The sequence below is a fragment of the Amblyomma mixtum genome, chromosome 7 (genome assembly GCF_055824585.1).
Source record: "Amblyomma mixtum isolate Tamu chromosome 7, ASM5582458v1, whole genome shotgun sequence".
NCBI lineage: Eukaryota > Metazoa > Arthropoda > Arachnida > Ixodida > Ixodidae > Amblyomma > Amblyomma mixtum.
Window position 1 is genome coordinate 72,008,186 of NC_143018.1, and position 23,312 is coordinate 72,031,497.

General features: G+C 43.7%; 1 protein-coding gene across 1 annotated transcript in view; it reads right to left on the reverse strand.

The window, feature by feature from the left end:
* The window catches only part of LOC149336447 (uncharacterized), a 50,342-nt gene that overhangs the window by 26,489 nt on the left and 541 nt on the right, over positions 1-23,312 (reverse strand). Inside the window, exons 2-10 of the mRNA XM_089552907.1 lie at positions 13,011-13,092; positions 12,129-12,199; positions 11,208-11,337; positions 8,621-8,730; positions 6,186-6,276; positions 4,046-4,185; positions 2,738-2,878; positions 1,906-1,996; positions 961-1,115 (exon numbers count right to left, since the gene is read on the reverse strand). Of these exons, the coding sequence (XP_089409033.1) occupies positions 961-1,115; positions 1,906-1,996; positions 2,738-2,878; positions 4,046-4,185; positions 6,186-6,276; positions 8,621-8,730; positions 11,208-11,337; positions 12,129-12,199; positions 13,011-13,083 (1,002 nt within the window). The 5' untranslated portion in view covers positions 13,084-13,092. The remainder of the gene's footprint in view (positions 1-960; positions 1,116-1,905; positions 1,997-2,737; positions 2,879-4,045; positions 4,186-6,185; positions 6,277-8,620; positions 8,731-11,207; positions 11,338-12,128; positions 12,200-13,010; positions 13,093-23,312) is intronic.

Below are 23,312 nucleotides of genomic sequence, written 5' to 3' on the forward strand. Positions count from 1 at the left end.
TGCTTAAATGGCGACTGCGTGGTCCTGCTCCTGCTGCAGCATCATAAATTAGCAAAAATGAAGTCCGTGCGGATATTGCAAAATCATCAACTTAACCGGTGCCCTCTTTATTCAGTACAGCTTTGTGTAACCGAATTTTTTTTAGGGTGCCAGTATCGGGACTCTGAAGAGTGTAGTCAGTGCATCTTATTTTCTGTGCTTCCCATCCACAATCACAATCTACCATGTCTACACCATTATTCACTTTGAAACAGTGATCACGGAGTCTTCTTCTGTTTTGACGTTACAGGTTTGATTTGAAAGAAGGAGAAAAAATTTTAAATCCGGTTCTGCGGCCAGAAAAACATCAGAAACAATCGACTTTTTACTGAGAAGAAAAATTGGATGGATGAACTACACTAAATTTACTTTGAAGAGAACAACTGAAATGGGCAATTTTTTGCACACTGTACCACTTGTACATAAAAAATTGCATATTCTGCGTGAGAGTTAACAATAAAAAGGTACTTAATTTATCTTTGTTAATTAATAAATTAGGCGCATTAAAATATTCTTTCCTTGTCATGGATACTGCCTGAATCTCCGTAGTGCACGCTGTTTCTCTCTTAAAGGTTTGACCTACAAAACCCCGTATATATATTTTGCTCGCTACATTTGCGCACAAATACAGTCCTTGAAATTGGACAGCCTAGTCAGCTTTACATGGAAGGCACTTCCGGAACGGCTTGATAAACGAACCCCACATCTACCTCCAGCTGCTTCGAGCGTCCGCGAGCACCCTTTTGTATTTGTAAACACGGTGTTGGGCTAAATCATAGCGCTGATCAAGATCAGTCAGTGCGAAGGCTACAGCACAAGTTCGTAGGTGAAGGTACAAGGGTGTCAGCTCCCGCAGCACGAGCTGAGTTCACGGCGCTGTCCACAGCCAACGGAGCAAGGCGGAGTTAACACAGCACTGACCTGGCCCACGTAGTAGAAGTTTCCAACGAGTTCGAGCATCTGGGCAGGGGTCTTCATGGTCTCGATATCCCTGTTCTCCATTGTCCGGGAAAAGTAAGACTTGGAGAGGTGGTCGATCTTGCACGTGCCCTCCTTGTCGAAGCTGTACATGACACCTGGAGAAATATGGGAGGAATACAGAGTTTAAAGTGAAATGCGGCATGGATCGAAAGCTAAGACACTTGCGACATATACGAAGGGAACAAGGGAAACTAGCAGCAAGAGCAGATTTGTTTTTTAGAAACTTTGTTTATATTCAAGAAAAGCATGGGTTCGCTTGTCCATTGAAGCAGGAGGGTGGAAGCAGTGATGAGTCCATTGAGTTTTATGAGCTATTTCCTTATATTCTTGGGTGTTTCTTACGAACAAAATCCGGCTTTTATTTCACAAGAGCCTTCTAAGCAATAATATTGAATGCAGTTACTGTTGTTTATTGCAGAGAATTCCACAGAAAAAGTCAGTACAGTGTGCTTAACAGCATGGGAAATGAGCAAAGCAAGCAAAAGATGACTCAGAGGTAGTGCATATCGTAGATGCTAGGCTAATTAGTGTTAAAGCTACTGAAGTCTATATCCATGAGGAAATATTACATATGGCTTTGATGAGAAAATCAAAAAGTAACAAGAAAACAGCAAAGCACGTTTCAGACTAGCAAGCCTGTTGCATATTTTCTTTGCAGAGCCAATTTTGGATCAATCACAGCTAAATATGCACATTAATGGAAGTTTGCGTTCATTATGCCAGCCATATTATTTTAGGAACGGAACGAATTTTTATAAAGACCACATGAGAACCATCTCCAGCTTGTGAAAGTATGTGAAAGATGCTGGTTCTTTTTTCTTTGAGACTGTAATGCCTAGAAAGTGCTAAAATAGGCCTGTTTCCTTCACATTGAGAGCAACGAACCTGAATTGAAGTCATGGATCTCCGCAGTTGTTCGAGCAGTGTTCTGGAAGAGCTCCACCCTTGCTACCTTGTTGGTTCCATCGTACCAGATCTGCGGACGAAAAGCGGTTGTTGTGGAGCCAAAATATTCCCAAATATATTCCAAAATATTCACCTCCACTATCTGCACAATCTGCACATATGTGAATCTGCACCAACAAATGTGCAAATTTAACATGCCAATGCGAAGCAAATGCGCTAATGCAGGTTCGAAGGGTCGTACAGTACGGTCCCCTACTATTAAAGGGAACGCATTGTCTTCCTACGCCATTGTATGTTTCCAAAAGTAGTTGACTAGAAGCCCCCAAAGCAATAGTTAAATTCAGAAACTGCATAACGGTCGATGGAATAACGTGGATTGCTGCAATCGCAATTCTTTCGAACACCAGCCTTCATAACAACCACGCAGTTGTTCACTCAAAATGTATGAATACGTAAGTAAACAATCTACTGCATAACTAAAGGGTGAACGTTAGAGGTTACGATTTCTAGCAGATATGTGGATGGATTTATGCAATCTAAATGGGCATTGTGTAGTTCTAGAGGGCTTAGGCAAACGGACTACTGATGCCTGACCACATAAGGTGTCTTTAGTGAGATGGTAGAAACGACCCAGGGGTGTTTATTCAACATGAATGAGAAGAGCTACCCAGCGTGTGATTCGTCGCGTCTTAATTTCTTTTCCGGAGGCACAAAAATTAAGCAGTTTATTTCTACGATTACATTAATAATGAACTATATTTTTTTAAAGTTTTGGCTATAGTACATCATGGAGTCTGCCATTTCTACCCACCTTGTTGACAGTGACGTGCTGTTCTGGCAAGCTGCCTGCCTGGTAGTAGATCTCATACTGGAAGGAAATCTGGTTCGGGATGGTTGGCAGCTTTTTAGATGAAGGGTTCTTCTTGCCCTCGCAGCCAATGCCAGTCTTCAGCTACATTTGAAAGCACAAATTCAAAAAGGAGTTTGTTAGCTTATCTCAGCTAACCAACTGGAGGAATGAATAGGCTGCTCTATGCAATTAAAGGGTTCTTATGCCCCTTGAACTTCGTGAGTTGTAACGGGTACGCATGCAAAAGGTAGATTGCGCTGCCGTGCTAGTCTAATTTAGGTTACATGCTCTTACTTACTGCATAGCGCTGGCAAATCAAAAAGTGAAATTAAGGTGTCCGTAAGTCATCAACCAAAGCAAGTCATTATGATACATTTAAAGGTGGCTCCTGTGGCTCTTAGGAGTCGAAATTATATGTTCTTTCTGCAGGGTATTGCGTGCCGCCACATGCTTTATGGTCTGTGTTCTAGATACATGCGGTGATCTCAGAATGGCCAAGCTCAGTGTGGGCTTGAATCTGCAGCGTAGAGAGTGATTGACTACGACAAAGAATGTAGAAGTGCTTGTCCTTCCTTCTTCATCTCTTGTATTAGCGCTATTGTTGTCAAACATTGTACCAGCTAATTCAACTCTCGCGTAGTGATATTTTCCTTTCTGCGCGCGCACTGTGATTCAAAATGTATACACAGGGCCTCAAAGGGTGCAATGGTTTCGTACAGGGCATCATGCAAGGCTTCGTACAAGAGTGCATCGTGTATGAGAGGGCTTCATACAAAAGTATTGACACTAGATTCCTAGTCTTCAAGGCACGCTCAGCTGGCCATTGTACAGACCACCGTACTTCCTTACAGGGAATACCATACTGGGCGCTGCACAGAAAGACGTGGTTTCATATGGCAGTCATTCCAGGTGCCACACGAACTTGAGTACCAGCACCAGATTCTTGGTCTTCGGGACATTATATACTCTGCACTGTATAAGGTGCCATGGTACCGCACAATAAGCGCGCTAGGGAGTGCATAGGCTAGAGTATCAGCACCAATTCCTGCTGGTTTAAGGGTACCGTATACTGGACGTCGTATAAAAGGCCGATATTCCATGCAGGGCATCCTTCTAAGTGGTGTACAAGGTGGCATACAAACACCATGCATATTCCCGATCCGCTTTACATTTAACATGAACAGTTATTATATATGAGTGTGCGTATTGTGTATTGTCAAAAGAATGTACGGTTCCGTGGCTATGTGTCCAACGGCAAACTGTACTCACGTTCATTTCACCAATCTTTGGCTTGTACGGCTCGAAGTTGTAAAAGTCATAGATGCCATGTTCGGCGCCGCCCTTGTCTACCACCTCCAATCGCACGGGCACTTCACCCTTCTTTACGCCATTTTCGGTCCAGTCGCTGGCTGTGAAATGGAGAAAGGAATAGAAAGTGTTATTATCAGCTTCCCTCGCTAGTGCACTCGTGTTATGTGACACGAGAAAAAAACGCAAAGTGTGCTGACCATGCAGACGATAGGCGTCATGAGATGCTATTGAGGACGAAGAACTTGTCAGCTGATCGTCTGCTTCTATCCGCGCACTTCTTTTTGAAGTGTTTCTGTACTCGTTCATTGCTACAAATTCCTGCGCCTTGCTTTAGAAACTGTACTCAGGTTGTAAAATTTTCGAAGTTGTTCAATTAACATCGTGTAATTGACTTGCACCTTGGCTTTCGTGTAGTTGGCTACCCTGTTGGGACTGCGCCCTTGTGCATGGCAAATCTGAAATTTCGAATCATTCTGACTCACCAGTGAATTTGACCTGTCTATATTACACCTGAGGCTATAGCTTCAGCTGTGCTAAAGCGATATTATAGCGGAAGTCAAAAGTCTTTAAAGAATAAGTTGCCAGAAAAACCAGTGCTAACTATTAAACAGAAAATTATTAAAAATACTGAAGCAGGCAGATGCACTCTAGGTTTTGTTTTTATTTTAGAAAAGCTTTTGATTGGCATGCGGGGCATTATTTACTCATTTTATAAGTATTTAAGGAACAGTTTTCAGTACTCCGCATTAACTGCTGACCCAGAAGCCATATGCTGTTGAATTAATTGCCCAAGCCGTCGCCCAAGTTGGGCCAAACGTCTAAATATTAGGGCTGGCATTATTTACAGCCTGCATCAGTAACGTATACTTTATCAGATTCACTCGACTTAGCAATGCACGCTGATGGCATTTTCTTTAGTGACCACGCTCTGTGTGCACTTGAAGTCAAGGCAGATGCATACCTGATCAAATTTTTGAAACATTACATCATTTTCAGGTCCATTAACACCATAGAATGATCGTTATGCTTAGACTACAACTGAAATATATTAGCAGGCCATAACTTTACCCTTTTTTTGTAGAATGCGACATTGGCATGGAATATACATGTTATTTCTCGTTGGAGTGGAATGGTTGGTTGGCTTTATAGATTGACTAACATACCTACATGGCTAAGGATACCAGTTTATTATTCAGTTTTACTCTTTGCGCGTCTGGGGAGCTACGAATTCTGGTAATTATGATCCAGAAGATAGTGACTTCGCACAATTCAAGAATGTCATGGCCGACCACAAAGCCTATCAACAATGCCCTTCCTTAATTGTAGTATGCTCAAGGCAGACCAGATATGTTTATTTCATTTCTTTCAACATATTCGCAGAAATCGACTATATGCCTCAGCCTCTGAGAATTCTTCCATAACAATCACCGCTAAATGCAAAGTTAGTCCCTGAGATTGGTCTGATTACAGCAAACAGAAATTAAATCATGTGCCTACAACTCATTATTACTTACCTTTCTCTATTCAATTCATTTCTTTTATAAAACCTTTCAATGGGAATATTAAACAATACCTGATAAGTAACAGTGTGCAATACCCATAAACTTTCACCAGTGATTTCCTTACATTTTCTTGTACGTTGTATGAATTTTCTCTGCTTTGATTGATGACTGAAATGTAATGTAGACGTATGTTCACTTTTTCACAACTTGCGTGTTATGAGAACTGATATGCACTAAGAGCGATTTTTGTCACTGTCTTGCCAACTGCAGATGGAAACTGAGGCCTTCGTCAAGCAAGCCAGCCTGTTGCTTCAGCTGCTGATTTTCATGTAAAAAATGGAGAATAAGAATTGGAATTACTGGAAGGCAATGGGACAGGCCTTTGCCTTGCAGCAGGTCCGGGATCCAGATTATTGGGATGATAGTTTCCTAGTTCTCAATGCATAAAACTTGGTGCGTAAAGTGCAATGCTTATGATGAAATATCCATTGCAGTGAAAGGTTATTTCATTTACTCTTACTGTTCACGTTTTCATTGCATTCAGTGTGTAGTGTGTGAGTTCTGTCTTTAAAAAAGAAAGGAACAGCAGTGCTTACTGCGGACGTAGACGTCGTAGAGTTTGTTTTTGTAGGTGCCCTGGAAGTGGTTGGTAGTGACACCTCGTACTGTTGCTGAACCGACGTATTTCTAGGAGCAAATGAAAGAAAAAAATAAAATTTTTCTTCAGAGAGCTTCAGTGTTACCACTGCGGTGTATGCTAGCCTGAAGATAGAAGGCGTTATTCACATTTGTAACTTTTACTGACCAAATGATGTAACAGCCACAACTCGTTTGACAAAAGTTATCATGCAAATTCAGAACACGTGCGCAAAAATGGTAAATGGCCCCAAGAAAATCATCACGCTTGTTTTACGTCGAAAGCCTTGTATGGCCCATTAGTAATGAAACCCGATGTCGTTGTCGGTGTCCAAGAAATGTAGTCCAGGAAACCTTCAGTGACTTCACCAGCTAAGAATTTTTTTCAAAGGTGCAGTGAATTTACCCAAGGACCTTCAGATTGTAAACCAAGCACGCAACCCACAAGCCATAGAACCACATTGCTTCTTGGCAAATAAAGATGAACGCAGAATATGTGTTGCCTTTATGACTGCATGCTAATGAGTAGATGCATCATTAGAAAAGAAGGAAAAAATATAAATAGAAATAAATTAATTAGTTTGCCTTCGAAGCACATGAGCAGCCTTAAGCGCCCTCCGTAAATTTTTGGCTAGCGTTCGAAGCCAGCATCCTGATGTCTGCAGTCGTGAGCGATGTTTGAGCATTCATTTTATTATTATTCCACAATTATGTCTGACAATCACAGTTTTCTAACTAGTTTTCCTCTTGTCATATAATTTTTAAAAGTCATTCTCGTTTATTGAAGAAATAACCAGAAAATTTACAATTTTGTGCAAAAATTTTGTTCCCGCCCATATTGCTCAAGCTGTACATTCAAACTGTCAGTGCTTCGTTTTATAAATATACTTTCTCAGTTACATGTTTGCGTTTCATCGGACTCATGTTTGAGAACAGAAATTGTCTTATGTTATAAGCAGTACACCTGCCAATATAATTTTATGGAATGTGACATAGGCGAAGTAATTTTACTTGCTGTGTTTATCTCTTCTAGGCTGAGTGCAAAGATAGTGAACAAAGCGACTTTTTAGAAGCTATTTTCGTTCCATAAACATTTGAATTCGGATGCACTTATGAAATAGCGTCGCTCTGCGTCTCTAGAAAAGCTGGTGTTGTCTGAACTAAAAAACACTGAAAATATTCATCTTAATAGAGTATGTTTTCTATATTTGAAAGCGACGCAGTGCGAGCCGCCATCTGCGCACTTCTGAGATGCGTCTAGTGCGCATGCGCGTATGGCCTCGAGGGCCATAGCCTGAGCGCAACTGCGTAGAAGTTGCGTTCCCGCGTAAACGGAGCAGAGGGTCTCTGGTCGCAAGATATATGTGTACCAGGTGTCCCAGCTAAATGTAACCAAGCTTTTCAAAAACACAGGCTGCCCTAGCAGTCTGAAACCAACTGAGGGTTCTTTGGAGTCGCATGACCTAGTCTGCAGTAGTTTTTAGTTTTTCAAGGTTGAGTAATTAATTAAGCTTAATTAGCTAACTTTTTAATTATTGACTTGATGAACAAACTGTCAAAGGAAAAGTTGTAGATCGCTTTGAAAAACAGCTAACTGAAACATTTGCAGCAACGTACTATTTACGTAAAGTAGTTTTTTTACCGGCCTTTAACCGCAATTCGGACAATAAAAAAAAGCTTCCACATAACAACTGTGCCACTTCAACGTCCCAAGATGCACCTTAGAGAATAAAATCGTGTTATCCTGAAGTCCTCTCCTCGATGAGACTTCGGGTGCACATTGGGGCAGAGATGCGAGCGAGCAGCTGGTCACGTGATAACTTTCTTTTAAGACCGATAAATGAAGCTGCGTAAATGATACCGTGATGGAAACAGCGCTACTAGCGGTTTTTCTAGGCGATCTAAAACACTTTCATTGACACTTTTTTCCTGAAGTCAATAATTAAAAAGTTAGCTAATTAAGCTTAACTAATTAATTAACTTTGAAGGATGAAAAAAATACTCAAGACCACGCCATGCGACTCTGAACAACCTTTAGTTGGTTTTACTGGACTAGGACACTTCGTCTTTTTTAAAAGGTTGGTTACATTTAGCTGGGACACCCGGTATATATTCAGCAGAGCACGGGCGTTCGTGCCTGGAAACGTGCTCAGGCAGCTGCATGGCGTCGTGAACTTCCTCCTCCTCTCGATATCGGCACGGAAACGTCATTTGTTCATTCATTCAGGTACAGCCTTCTAGAACACTGTAACCAAGGTATACAAAACGACAAGGGAAATGCCGTTCTACGACGGCTTAAGGAGTCCTTAGCCCTCAAATACAGCACCCCCCCCCCTTTTTTTTCCTTTGCTTTTTGTTTTTTGTATGTAAGATCGAAAAGCTCTCCCACACTCACCATTTCACTAGGCGGCAGCTGATTAAAATAGGATGAGGGACCAGCATAGACGGTCTTGCCATCGATGATTTCAGCCTTCTTGGACAGATCGAATATGGTGCAAGTGTTGTCTGAAATATTTCGGACGGGAAAAATAAACGATCAGATTAAAGGAACACTGAGGAAAGACTTAAGGTGGCCTGTATCGATAAATTACCACGGTAATTCTAATAACAAAAACGCTACTTTCACTGAAAACGGAGCATTCATGTTATAAGCTAGAAAAGAAAAAAACGAATACAATTCGCGTAACCACCGGCCGTTTTTAAAAGTGCAAAGTGCGGACCCTTGAGGTTAATTGTGCGCAACACAAGCACTGCCAGCATTACTGTGATCACGGGGTCGCATTTTGGTCCTGACGCCAGTTTTAATGAATGCGTCTCAAAGCCAGAGAGATGTCAGCATAACCAGAAAGGGTCATAGGTTCGATGTTTTCCATGAACAAAAGATGTACCTCAGTAAGTCAGAGGAATCTGAGCTCGTCTTAATACCGCGGGAACTCGATATCGAGTATTCGATATCGATTTCGAGTATTCTTAGAAACTTAGAATTATTGTCCTGTGTGGCCGAGTTCCATAATTTAAATCAGATTAAACGTCCCGGCTTCCGCCTTTTTTTTTGAACTCGCCGCGGACGGTAGGAGTCAAGAGTGCCTTTCAGGCAGTCGCGTGGCTGATTCGCTTTTATTTTTTTTTATTTTTTTTTAGGATTCAATGAGCAAATAAATCCAGTCAGAGGCTACATAGCTGCAAATTAGGCCCATGGAAACAAAAATACGAGTGGACTCTGCTTTCGCCGATCGCTACGTATCACTCCGCCGATGGCAGAGTGGCAAGCCGCTACGGGGACTGGCTGAAACATGGAGGAAGGAAAGAACTCCATGGGCTGAAAGGTTGGTCGACTCCTCCTACCTTCTGCAGTGAGTTAAAAAAAAAAAAAAGGCGGGAGCCGGGATGTTTAATCCGATTTAAATTATGGAAATCGGCCGCTCGGGAAAATAATTCGACGTTTCTAAGAATGCTCGGAACGTGTAGCTCGAGTTCCCGCGGCAAAAAGACGGGTTCAGATTCATCTTTAGTGCACCTTTAATTATTTTTGGAATCGCGCCAACCGAAATCGGAGCCCCCGCTTCCGACTGCGAGGCGGACACTTAACACGTGCTTTGGACCTGCCACTCTTTGCGCGCCATCCGGCAGAAACACCTGCTCCGGTGCGGTCCGTGCGGACCGCCCCCAGGCCGACCGCCGGATTTAGAAGCCTGGATTTCTCGGCCGCACCACCGAATGTTTCAGTTTATTCACTTTGGATGAAGGTTATACAAACAGGGTTATAAAAGCATCTGGGCAAGCTGCTAGTTCGGGCCGATGCAATAAGTGCACAAAATAGCGTACCCAGGCGTCAACATACAAAAAAAAGTGTACATTTTATATGAATAGAAGATGTTACACAGAACTGCAATCAACTGAAGCAAGCATATGCTACCAATGAATGAAGGAAAAGACAACAGAGGACGTTCGTTACAAACATTGAATAATACGTAAATACAGATTCAAGAGTATTAGATCATTCTAAACAAACCAAATAATATACTTTTTAGTAGACTACATTTCTTACTGGACTACCTTCGAAAGTCCATTGTGTATCTATAGTTGCGAATAACGCTTTATGCCAGCATGCGCACTTTCGCAAAGCTTCCTATATACTAGCATATAAGAAAAAAAACTAGTAGTGGCTTAGCGCTTGTTAAACCTAGCGATAAGAGCGAAAGCTCTGTTAAAGTTACGCATATGGTTTGGCGCCGGAGTCAGACCGGCGCGCGCCTCATCCATGGCGAGACTGATTTCGTACAGCAGTGGCGGGGCTCCGAGCGAGCCCAGCTGCGGCGCCTATCCACAGCAAATGACGGGGTATGACGTCACTAGCCACACCTCCGCTCCGCCGGCTCAAGGTCAAACGAGCGCCATACCTGACCTTGGGATTTGTAGCGCGAAGGGTAGAGGCTCTAAAAATTGAAGTACAAAGCTCCTGTTCGCTCTCCGCACTGCACAAAAGCCAGCTGGGCTAAGAAGTCAGAACATCTGCTTTTTGGACTGTTGCACACAGGTACAGTGAGCTCGTGCCACCGCTTCCACCTTGCTTGCGCTACATGCACACAAGTCCAGTGAGAAATATATCGACACCCAGGGATGGTTTTTTTATTGCGAAAGCAATACTACTTGCACTTTCACGCCTTTGCCGTGCCGCGGCCGGTGACCACCATCGTGCCGCGGCGGTGACCACCATTGACCTTCATTTGACCTTGATTGCATTATATTGGAGATTAGGTTGGACTGGATTGGATTAGATTAGAGTAGATTACATTGGACTGGATAGGAGTGGATTGAATTGGATTGGATTGTATAACCGATGCATCACCACAAGTCTAACCACAAGCACCACCACCAGCTACACTACCAGCTGTACCATGGCGTAGGTACGAATATTGCTTTCGCAATTACCGGGCTTAACCAAGCTAAGCCACAGCGAATTTTTTGGAAAGGTCTTGTACCTAGAATGGTGACTTCTTCGTTGGTTTCCAGGAAGTAGTACATGTAGGAGGTCGTTCCTTGGTAAAGCATTTCCAAGTAGCCGGTGCCGTCTTCCCTGTTGTGGTATTCCCTAATGAACTCCGACTCGTTCTGCGCAAGGCGAGGCGAACAGTGAAACGGGAGGCGAACGCCTTAAGTACCGTAATTACCCGATTCTATTCCATTGCCACCAACTCATGTTTGTGTTCGCGAAAACGGTAAAAGCAAAATTTGTGCACAAGCCTAAAGCGACTTGTGCTTTAGCGCTCGGCGCACCTGAACACGTACAGCCTGCGTCACTCTGGTGCGTTGGTCCCGCCTTGCAACATCACATGCGACGAAAAGCAGCAGTGTGAAAGTGTCTGATATTGAAGGCGTCCGAGCAAGGGCAGTGGAACCACGTGACGGCGCTGAATTCTCGCAGGTTGGTGGTCGAAACGTTTCTACAGGAAAAGGTGTGATGGCTCCTTCTAGCGAAGGGGATTTAGCGCTTACGATTTCTTGCGTAAAGGCCAGTTTGAACAAAACTTTACTTGGGCTACTCACTGTTGCTTTAGAGTTTACACGCCATGGACAGCGCATACTTGAATTTTTAAGCTTGCTAAATATCTAATTTTAGTGGTGGTTGTTGCCAACATGTTCATTACAACTTTAGTACGAAGTGTTCAAAAACCTTGCTTGAGTGACAGTTTTTTTAGAGGTGCGCCGGATAGCTAACAATTGAGCCAGGCAGGAAAAGACGTCCGTTTGAGGCGCCACGCTTTTTAAGTATTCGTGTAAGCGGCTCTTTCGAGCTAATTTTGGTGTACGTACCGCACCTGCCTACAAATAAAACTTAATATCTTATGCGTAGCATACTCTCCAGGCATACTGTAAAAAATAAAGCCTACAGTCGAACTTACGCTTCCGATGTTTGTGAGCTCTACATCGACGTGGTACGATTTGGAGAGCAACTCCGAGAAGCCTTTGTAAGCTGCAACGAGAACGCCATTTTTTTAGTGCTCACATTGGCTCAGGAATGACAGGAAAAAAGAATAAGAATACACAAGACGAATAACGGACAAAAAGTACAAAAAACAAAGCTAAGAATCATTAAAAATTCTTTCAGGCGAGTTGGTACATTATGAGTCATAGAAATTTGATACAAGAAAGCGTGCGCCATCTTTAGCCGTTGCCATGACGACCGGGTAATAAAATAAAGAAATCGCAATCCAGGCATATCATTAGCTATGCATCTCACTACTGTATCAGCCTCTCGGGCGCCATGCTGGTACCGATGAAAACATGGATGAAAACGAGGCGCTACTATTGTTTGTGTACTTCCCAAATTTGTACCTATAGATGTTTCGCTGTGCTCCATGCGCCTTAGTAGGGCACGAAACTGGTCGATTTGGTTAAATATGTTCCATATGTGGCGTGTATACTATAGCCCAGAAACAGAACAGACGTAGTGATCGGGACGAAGCGCTTTCTTGAAACTGGTCTTCACTTTGTATCGAAACCATCGTATTTTGATCGACAGCTTCTTAATTGGTTTTCTTCCGACGTTTTAAGTGCCAATTTTCATGTTTCCATGCACACAGGCCAGAGAAGCGTCTCTGTGTGACGTTGAACAAGTTCTGGGCGCCTGTTCAGCAAGTCGAGGGCCAGAAAATCCGAATTGTGATATACTGAATTTATGCAGTGCTGGTACATCCGAGGATGCCTATGGATGGCAGTAGCAGGCATATGTGAAATACTGCTAAGGATGTACGGGAAAAGGAGAGCGCAAATTGTCATCGTACTTGGCTCCTGTGCGAAGCAAGCCAGGCCGTTGAGTGCCAGGCAGAGCGCTACAGCAGTCCAAAACCGCCCCATCTTGGCTGCCTGCAAGGAATCGGAAGCAACAAGGATCTTAACAGAGCAGTCACAGAGTAGGAGTGAGACGCAGCATACCGTTCAGCTATGCCATGACACGCCATTCGTTAATGCTGCTTTGTAATGTACATCTACACTTCTATCATACCTCAAAATATCTGAATATGAAAGCATACATGGTGTTTCATCTAAAACATTCCACATTTTTTAAGGCTTTTTAAGTTAGGAGAGCGCTTTTTTTTTTTCAAAATAGTATCGTCAGCGGAGTAGTGCATCATAGTGCACGGTTTATTTACAATTCATATAACCGCACATCTATCACTGCACTTCTTAATCAAAGTGGTTTGCTTCCAGTCTCTCACAGAAATCGCATCTGTCGTCTAAAATTTTTATTTCAGTTAATCAAAGGTCAGTACAATATTGACACATCCAATATTATATCGTTCTCCTCAGGGTACAACACAAGACAACGCCATGATTTTACAGTAACACCATTAAACGCACGAATTAACACCTTTAAGTACTCCTTTTTCCCCAGAACGATTACAGACTGGAATAATCTAACTAATGATGCAGTAACCCAAACTTCACTAAAAAGGTTTGAAAGCCACCTTTAACTTTTTTATAATGTCGTACCGCTACATTTCTTTGTTTCGTTTTTACTTTTTGAAATTGTTTCTTGATCTTAAATTGTTGATCAATTGTTCTTGATTGTTTGCTTGTTCCTGAGGTCGTTTTTGTTGTATCCAGAATTTATGTATTGTGTGCCCACCCTGCGAAGGTCTTGTAAAAGATCGCAGTATCAATAAATAAAATAAATAAATAAATTAGAGGCCGGATTTTTAGGCACTAAAAAGCACGTTTTAGGCGCCATAAATAGGCGGCTAAAATTCCATTTTAGGCACCTAATGAAGAAAAATAGGCACTATAAACTTTATCAAAAGTGCACACAGTTCCGAACTTCAGCGCGCAATATCTGCCGTAAAATAAAACAAAAACACAGCAGGAATGATTTGGGACCTTAAGCAAGGTGCGAACATTAGAAGCCGTTTTTTTTTTAAGGCTGTCGCGCAACTTTTCATACAATACACCTGCTTCAGCAGAGCAAAAGGGACGGTTACCAATCCTTTTAAACACTTTTAAAACACGCCTCGACTAATGAGGCGTGATACGTCAACTCGTGATGCGCCAGCGCCGCTTCTGCTGCTTTTGTTAGCAGTACGCAGTACGTTTACAGGGACATTGCGTCATCTGGCGAAGAGCGAAGAAACCATTTCGATTTAAGGATCGAGGGAATATGGCGCGAGAGCTACGCCTAAAGAGTGGCCTTCATGAAAGCATTAAATAAGCACTGTTTGAGTCACTTGCTCTATGATTTGAGTGCACGAATGCGTTTTCGTATGCGCGCACGACTGCCAGCTGTCTAGAGTGGCCTGCTCCAACAAGATTATCGCCAAATGCCATTTGATGAAGATGGCATGTGGCTGGGTCACAAGAAACAAAGATAAGGCAGGTTACCCAGGTGGAAATTTTAATCAGTTAAACTGTTTCCAGCAGGTTTATGGAACATTTTACAGTTGGTTTCAATTGGAACCAACTGGGAATTATTCGGACGAACCTCAACTACCACATTAACAGCCAAAGTCATCAACAAGCTGCCACGATAAAATGGCAGAAAATAGGAAAAAGGTTGCTTCGACATTCTCGGCTCACGTGGTTGGTATTGTGTACACTGCCGGCGTAGGTGCAGTATTCACCACAACCAACTGACGAGGTCATCTAATGTTGTCACGTGTGTGTTCTACTCAAAACCGAAATGGATTCGAAAGCAAACAGAATCTGAAAGCAATACCACAGCGTATTTCAGGCCCCTTTTCTGTAAAATAGGGCATTTTTAGGCACTGACATCGGAAATAGGCATTTATAGGCACTGACACCTAAAATAGGCATTTATAGGCACTATAAAAAGAGTATTAAACATATTGTCAACACCTGATTCGTGCTCATATGTAAAAATGGTGCGCCTACGAAGCGTTGAAAAAAATAGGCATTTGCCTAAAATCCGGTCTCTAATCATAATACAGCTAAGACGTGCTAACTATAGCAGGCTGCATGGTTAACTAATGTTGAATAGTTAACTTTGGCAAGCGTAGCAGGGGCGGCAGAAAGTTAGGTGGGCGGATGAGAGCAAGAAGTTTGCGGGGATACGGTAGCCGCAGCTGGCAAAGGACAGGGTTAATTGGAGAGACATGGGAGAGGACTTTGCCCTGCAGTGGGCGTAGTCAAGCTTATGATGACAATAAGAACTTTTTAACTATTGCTGTTAGGCTCCTTAATTGTTGAGAGGCGTGTAGCTCACCGTAAGTAATATCCGTAACAATTTTTAGAATTTCGAAAATGCTGTTGCCCTCGACGCAGTGGCCCAACAAAGTTTGGCTATTTCGACGAGTTACTTGCACTGGAGAGGTTGCTTTTCCTGAAATCCTCTCGAAAGCGCATGTATTTCGGCGTGGTGCAAAATACGGCGTGGTGTCGAACCTGCGTCCTTCGGGACGCAGGTTCGATCTCGGTTGCAGCGCTTGCATTTCGATGGAGGTGAAATACTAGAGGCCCGTATACGGTTCTATGTCAGTACACGTTAAAGAACCGCAGATGGTCGAAATTATCCGGATCCCTCCACTACGGCGGCCCTCATAGCTTGAGTAGATTAAAACGACATTTGAGGCTATGTTCATATTTGTTGGGCAGCAAAATACGCGTTTATTGCTTAGAAATTTGGATGTAACATGGATCCTTTTTTCTCGCCACTCGATTCGAATTCGTGACGTCAGTGATGAAAAGGAATACGTGATCTCCGTTTGTAAGTGAATTGCGGTGTGACCTTGCCACACAGATCCGAATTTAAAAATTTATTCCAGCGCTGTAGGTGAGAACGGAATAAGCAATATCACGCAGATCTTGAATCGCGACCGGCCACGAGCAGTTGGACGCGTCGAAGGACTTTCATAAATCCCGGTCTGATTGGCTTCTAAACGGATTGCTGTCTCTAAATTGTAGTGAATCTTAACCATAACGCCCCCAGGTTGTCTGATGACCTTAGCGCCAAACGCCTATTAGCTGTACACTCCTTTTTGCGCATAAAAAAATTGTGCTAAACGGAAGAATAAAGACCATGGTTTATCCGTAGCAAGCCGGTGGTCGACTTTCCAGCTGGACTAGTAGTTCATACTCTTATTTATTTCCTTTTTCGCTTTTTAATCTCGTGACTGGTGAAAAACTGCGTAGGGTGTTTCTGCGAAGACTGCAAAATACTGAAACTGTGTTTCCGATACCTGTAGATAACTCTGCCCGCAACCATTTCATGATGTAAACAAAAAAGGAAATGTAAGAATTGTTTGCTAAGATAGCTTTCGAACCTGCACCGAAGAAGGTTAGAAGTTTCTGCTAAGTTACATTAGATTTACTATTCAGGAGCTGCACATCGTGATCTGTACTATAGAGGGCTGCATTTTGCAGCAGCGCGCTTGGCTGAGTCGTGGTTTCGAAACAAAGAGGAAAAGAACGGAGGATCAGAGACAGCTTATCGGTAGAGGCCGCACAACTTTCAAGACAATGTAGGTGGAGTTCTCTCCATACAGAGGGGTGTAGTACTGTACTTGCAACACTTCTGTGCAAGCTTTTGTGTGTGCGCTTTCCTCTTCCTCTTTCCTCTTTCACAAGAATTGCAGCTTGTGTTATCACTCTTCAGACAGTGTCATGGTTCCGGGGGCGAAAACCTCGACAGCTATAGGCGTACAATAGCCCGATTTCTTTGACGATCGAAGGTGCATGCGACTGGAATCCCGCTACCATTTGGCAGCATTCCGGTTCGCCCGATGAGTGTAGTCGTGTGTTTCCCCAGGATTAAAATTATCAGGAAAGGTTGCTTCCCCTACATAAGCGCTGCACAAGAATTGTTCAGCTTATTCGAGCGCTAAAAAAATCGATGACCCACCGAAGCAGACGAAGGCTTCCTCTGTATTGGTGCTACGAATAAGTGAATCTAAATTAGAGTGGCTATTCCGGCAAATGCCGCCTGCACGCTTTTGCACGAACCAGAGGAACGAACCTGAAATTAGCGAGTCCGCCATTAGGGAGTGCTTCGTTGACTTTCCAGTGCGTATAGTTGTTGGCCCGTGTACTGTGCGATGTCAGAGAACCGCAGGTGGACGAAATTTCCAAAACCCTTCATACGGCGTCCTTCACAGCCTGAGTCGCTTTGGGACGTTAAACCCCCATAAACCTAAATCTAATCTTTCTTTGATCCGACCGCCTCTGGCAAAATCATGTGATGTGACAACGTCCAAGTCTAAAAAGTCTACACACGCGTAGCGTATACACACATCGCCACTTCCACGACGCGCATGAACGGGAGAGGGGCCCGCTAGCTGTCGAAACAAAGGACGGAGTGATTGCACGCGGGACGCTGGGACAAAGAGAGCCATAGAAAGAGGGCGGATATGTGCATATATACGTAGTACGCCCCGTGCTTATCGGGCTGGAATCCCCGTTTCTCTTGCGGGCTTATCTTTTCACACGCGCAGAGGTGCGGCCCCTTTCCCGTCAACCTTCTGCGTTATCGTTCACGTTCAGTTGAAAAAAAGGGGGAAAAAAAGCGAAGTGCACTTCATGGGTGCCATTGCTCCTGTCTTAGTGTAGCTCCCTCGGTTACTTCGAGACAAATGCGCTCGAGTTAAATCCTATTCGCTAATGTGAGATGGATTAAAAATGGACGTCTTCGCCGATGTCTTCTTGAAGCTAAATTTCGAACGTTGTGTGACATTCATTTGCTACACGAAGAAGAGTCTATGAGCGCCCAACACGTCTCAAGGATGGTCACGTGTCCACCAACAGGGCCAAAGTGGCTGTGTGCGATTCAACCACACTGAGCTTCGTTAATGCAATTCTGAACACGGCGGCTGCGCTTGGAAAGGCGAATTGGAAGACAAAAATACTCAGGCCAATAGGAATTGGTGGAGTGTAAAATTTTAACTAATTGTTTGCTGATCTCATCTGATATTTTGCCGCACTCCACAGCTGAAGTAAACTGATTCCTCTCTCTGCTTTCGGGGATCATCTGGCCTTTGTAACTAACCTCGTGCTTAAAATTTTAGAAGCTGCACTTCAGGAGATCTCTATTTTTCTTGTGTTAGTAAAAGTACTACGACGCATTTTGAGACGCCTAATGATATACTGCTGACAATAACTCATATCCAATGGCACGGTCGGTACCTTAGCATCGTTTAAGCACATATTATTTATTAATTGCTAGCCGATCTAGTTTTGCATTATTGCAACAGTCCCCCATGTAACACCCACGCGATAACGGTACACACGGGAGCGCTCAGCATCATTTTGAAAAGCAGGTGAAAGATTGTTACGTCTCCCGTTAGCCTATGTGGCTAGGCATCGATTGGTAATCCTGAATCCTCCTTTTCACCAGTGAAAGACGCGGGTTCGATCCCGGCCGCGGCGGTCGCATTTCTTTGGAGGAGAAATTCTAGAGGCCCGTGTGCTGTGCGATGTCAGTGCACGTTAAAGAACCCCAGGTGGTCGAAATTTCCGGAGCCCTCCACTACGGCGTCTCTCATAGCCTGAGTCGCTTTGGGACGTTAAACCCCATAAACCAAACCAAAGCATCCTTTTCACCAGTGTTTCATCGATTAATTTGGTCGACTGATTGCTTACAGGTATACAGATTTACATTAATTTACATTCTTACCTTTCAATTTCACCGTGTTTCTCAACGTCCCCTCTGTTGCATGCCATGATTCTCTCTCTCCCCCCCCCCCCCCTTTTGTTTGGCTATCTTGAGTTCCATTGTCACTTTGTACTTCTCATTTCGTTGTGAAATACACCGCAAAAATTGTAAATGTGGAATAAGCAAAAACAGTTCGACGCATATAAGTACTGAAGCAAGCGCATGAGAAGTGTGAACAAGTATGGTGCGGGCTGCTCATAATTGGAAGGTACCGTCAGGCTAGCCAACGCAGAAACTGAGGCTTGCACGCTGCTGCTGGCTCAGTATCATTGTCTTGACACCGGCACATGTACTATCGGGTACAAAAGTTTGCGGTACGCGAGCTCTTGGAAAAACGTTTATTGTATCTCCGCCTCGCTGCCAAATCGCCTGATATTGTATGAGGGTATCAACGGCCTTAAGGCTCCTTCCTCTGATAACAATATCAGGTGACCACTGGGTAGCGAGATGGAGCTGCAATAAACGTTTTTCCAAGAACTCGCGTCCCGCAAACTTTTGTCCCCTATAATAAGTTAAAAAGTTAAACGAACCCATCGCTTCTTAAGCAATTATTGGTCACTTAGTGGCGGTCACACATGGGTTATGAGGGACGCCGTAGTGGAGGGCTCCGAATTAATTGAACCACGAGAGGTTCTTTAACGTGTACTGACATCGCAAAGCACACGGGTGCCTTCTACATTTCGCCGACATCGAGGTGTACCCATTCCAACCACCGCCGCGGTGGCTCAGTGGTTATGGCGCTCGGCTGCTGACCCGAAAGACGCGGGTTCGATCCCGGCCGCGGCGGCTGAATTTCGATGAAGGCGAAATTCTAGAGGCCCGTGTACTGTGCGATGTCAGTGCACGTTAAAGAACCCCAGGTGGTCGAAATTTCCGGAGCCCTCCACTACGGCGTCCCTCATAGCCTGAGTTGCTTCGGGACGTTAAACCCCAAAAAACCAAACTACACCAAACCATTCCAACCGACACTCGAATCCACGACCTTAAGTACAGCAGCCGAGTGCCACAGCAGATAAGGCATATGAGCAGTAATCGATCACTTGCAAAGTTTATCAATCAATACTTGCTCGATGTGCCCGCGATGGATAGATATTTGTCGTCTTCCAATACGTATGTAGCTGCAACATGCCCCATGTGTTTACTCGCTTTCGTTCGTACTTGCCATAGTTTGCGGTAGAGATACGATCCATTGTAACCTGCCACGCCAGCAGCGAGTTGTTTTGCGGTGGCTGGGGCTTATCTAATATTTAGGTCACCATTGCACGTAACAGTTTTATCGGAGCCTCGCTGTCCTCGGTGATATTCTACGATAGTGGGTCACAGGATAGCATTCATTACCATGCATCCATGCGCAGTGCACACTCGCGCTTTATTCTGTGCAGTTCATTTTAGGACTATAGTGGCGCATGCATTACTAGAAGTTACCACCCTGCTTCGTGCTTCTTCCTATACGTTACAATATAGGCTGAATTCCGGTCATTCCTTGAGCATTATTCTTTCGCCAGAGCATGAAAAAGTGCTAAAATTTCAAATAAAAGAACAACAGTACACAGAAAGAGCCCTTAACCGTTGCATCAGCACTAAAGCTATACTGTGCGTCTGTCGTGCAGAAGTATATATATCTTAAATACATGACACAGCTCACATCCAATAGGAGCAATGAAGGGTCTTGACAGGGGTGATATTAGCTGCGGGACTCGCATCTGTCCTGACAAAAATGCAAGCGTGACAATTACTTAGCGTGTTCTAGAGTGTAGCTGATTTTCATTTGATTCAACTTTTCACAATATTGCGAAGGATGTGTGTCTTCATCCGGTACACCTAACCGTGGAAAGGCAAAGCTTTTCGGTATTGTTTATTCTATTTCGAAAATGAAATTTAGTACAATACAATATGTACAACGACATTGGACCCATAGCCAGGGGCTAGTTTAAGGTTCATCACAATAAAATACAACATAATTGCAGCACGCGGAGACTAACACTTCGTTTGCAAACCTCGTTTGCACTTAGTGGTGTTCACGACCGGCTTGAGTTGTCTGGATGTCATCCTCACTCATACAGGTGAATCTCGCTATAACAATACGCCTGTTAGGAAATTATGGATATAACGAAGTAAACTTGCGTCCCTTGTAAACCGTCACAGAAATGTATGGATTCTGTACCTAGTTGTAAAGGCAAGTAAAACGTATTTGCCATCGGATGCAATAAACCGTGCAACTGCCACTGGGGTTTAGTGGCTGTTGCGTTCGGCTGCTGAACTCAAGGTCGCAGGTTCGATCTCAGCTGCAGCGCCCATTAAAGAACTATGGGTGGGGCCGAAGATAATCCGCGGCTTTCCACTACATCGTGGCCCGTAGCTAGGGGGTTCGATTTTCCGGTTATTATTTTTTGAAAATTTGACAGACCTTTTTCGGTGCTTATTTCAGAACTCAACTTTCTTTTTTTTTTTAGGCGATTGACATCTTCGGGGGATGAATTACTCACTTTTTCGGCCATTTATTGTGTTAATCCTGTCTGGTGGATAGATTTACCTCGGCTGTTTTGTCAGCATGAGCTGCTTATTTACCACTAATTAAAGTAAAAATGGTAGTACTTTGAGCTGCGCTTGTAGAAGGAATTTCTATCGTCATTAAGAAACTATCTCGGGTTAAATGAGACAGCCGGCAGACAAAAACGCAAGTGGAAGTTTACTTCTAAGAACTGAGCTGGCATGTTATCGTTAAGTTGACGCGCTGGATTGAGTGAGAGGGTGAGGCGTCACGTGGTCTGTGTGTAGATGGCAGCCATGGAACTGCAGCTCAGTCGTCGCGGTAGCCAAAACATGACACTTTTTCGGGACGCCTATGCACGGTTTTGTGTCAGTGTCCTAAATGCAGCTGATAAGCCTACTTAACCGACTAACTACTCTAATCGGGTGATGGTAGAGAACAGTGCTTAGTTTTCAGGCAGCGAGGAGGTAGTGAGTGCTTCCCGGTCTGTAGAGGCGTGTCAGCTAGCAGAGCAATGTCCCAAATCGTACAACTCCGTGCTTATCCAACAATACCACCGTCTCACTATGCCCCTGGCTTCCCTGCTTAATTAATTTTCAACCATCTTTGAGTGTAACTCCTACTCAGCATCTTATGCCTTGCATGTCAAGAATACAGACCTTTGACGGTTAAAAACCGAATTTCTAAAACTGAATTCGGCATACTTCGTTTTTATTTTTACTATTTTTTGCGGTGTCATTTGAACGGTCCGACCCCTATCCATAGCCCATTGTGTTGCTCTGACACATACAAATCTATGTATTAATCCAAGTTAAATGTAACGAACCGGCTTCATATTCAAAATTCCGCAAGTGCGCTTTCCCACGTAACTATGTTGCCCCAAACAAGATGGCCGACTTCGCTATAAAGGAACTACGGGGGCTACAGGACAGGCGCTAAACGTATGGATAGAATGTAAGAAACGTATTTTGGAAGAATCAAACAAAAAACCAGTCTTTCTTGCTTTGTTTCAGCTGGAAACACATGGTCAGCCATCTTGTTTGGGACAATATTGTTATGCGAGAAAGCGCACTTGCGGAATTTTGAATATCCCCTATTGAGGCCCGAGACGTCGACTGAGCGTTGGATTGACGCGTTTATGATCGGCGAATTCACATGGAGAAGAAATGCGTGTAAGCGAAAAATCAATATAATTTCAGGGTCTTGAGGGCAAAAACCACAGCCACACGGGGAAGCATGCAGTCCCATAATTACTACAGATGTCATTTGAACATGAAATCATCTGCACCCTGACACATGCACACAAGAAAAGCGTATTAGTGCGTCATCACTTTCATTCGCACTTCTTGCACAATGCTCTAGAGGTTACGACTATGTGTGTTTAGAAACACAGTTTACGGTTTAGTATATAGCGTGGTTAAAGTGTGTATTATAACCACACTCACAACCTGCTTGAGCGCAGGGGCGTATTTACTAAGGCTAGGCCTGCATTTCACTTCCCCTCCTTCACTCGAGAGCAGCGCCAGCTTGTGGACAAAGCCTTCACTGTGCGTGTATCTCGACATCCCTTTTTTCTATTATCCGAAGTACACCCGCCATCTTGAGCGCAGTCCGAGTACGCGCATTCTAGAAGGCGCATGGTCCGAATAATCGAAGGATGTTTTCACAAGTGAAGGAAGCGAAAACTGGGGACAAAAGTTTAGAACTTCCGGCATTTCTTCGGTGCAAGCCTGTATAATGGCAGATGTGGGAATAATAATTTTAAAAATCTGGCGAATGTATAGTTAGACATTCATTACTAAACTAAAAAAAAGAAGCAAAATATGCTTGTTTCTAAACGTCTGAAAATGATACAAATGTTAACGTATTATCAGGCACGTGCGATAAATAAATACCGTATTCCAGTGTCCCTCATATTGCGCAGCTACGCCCGTGGAT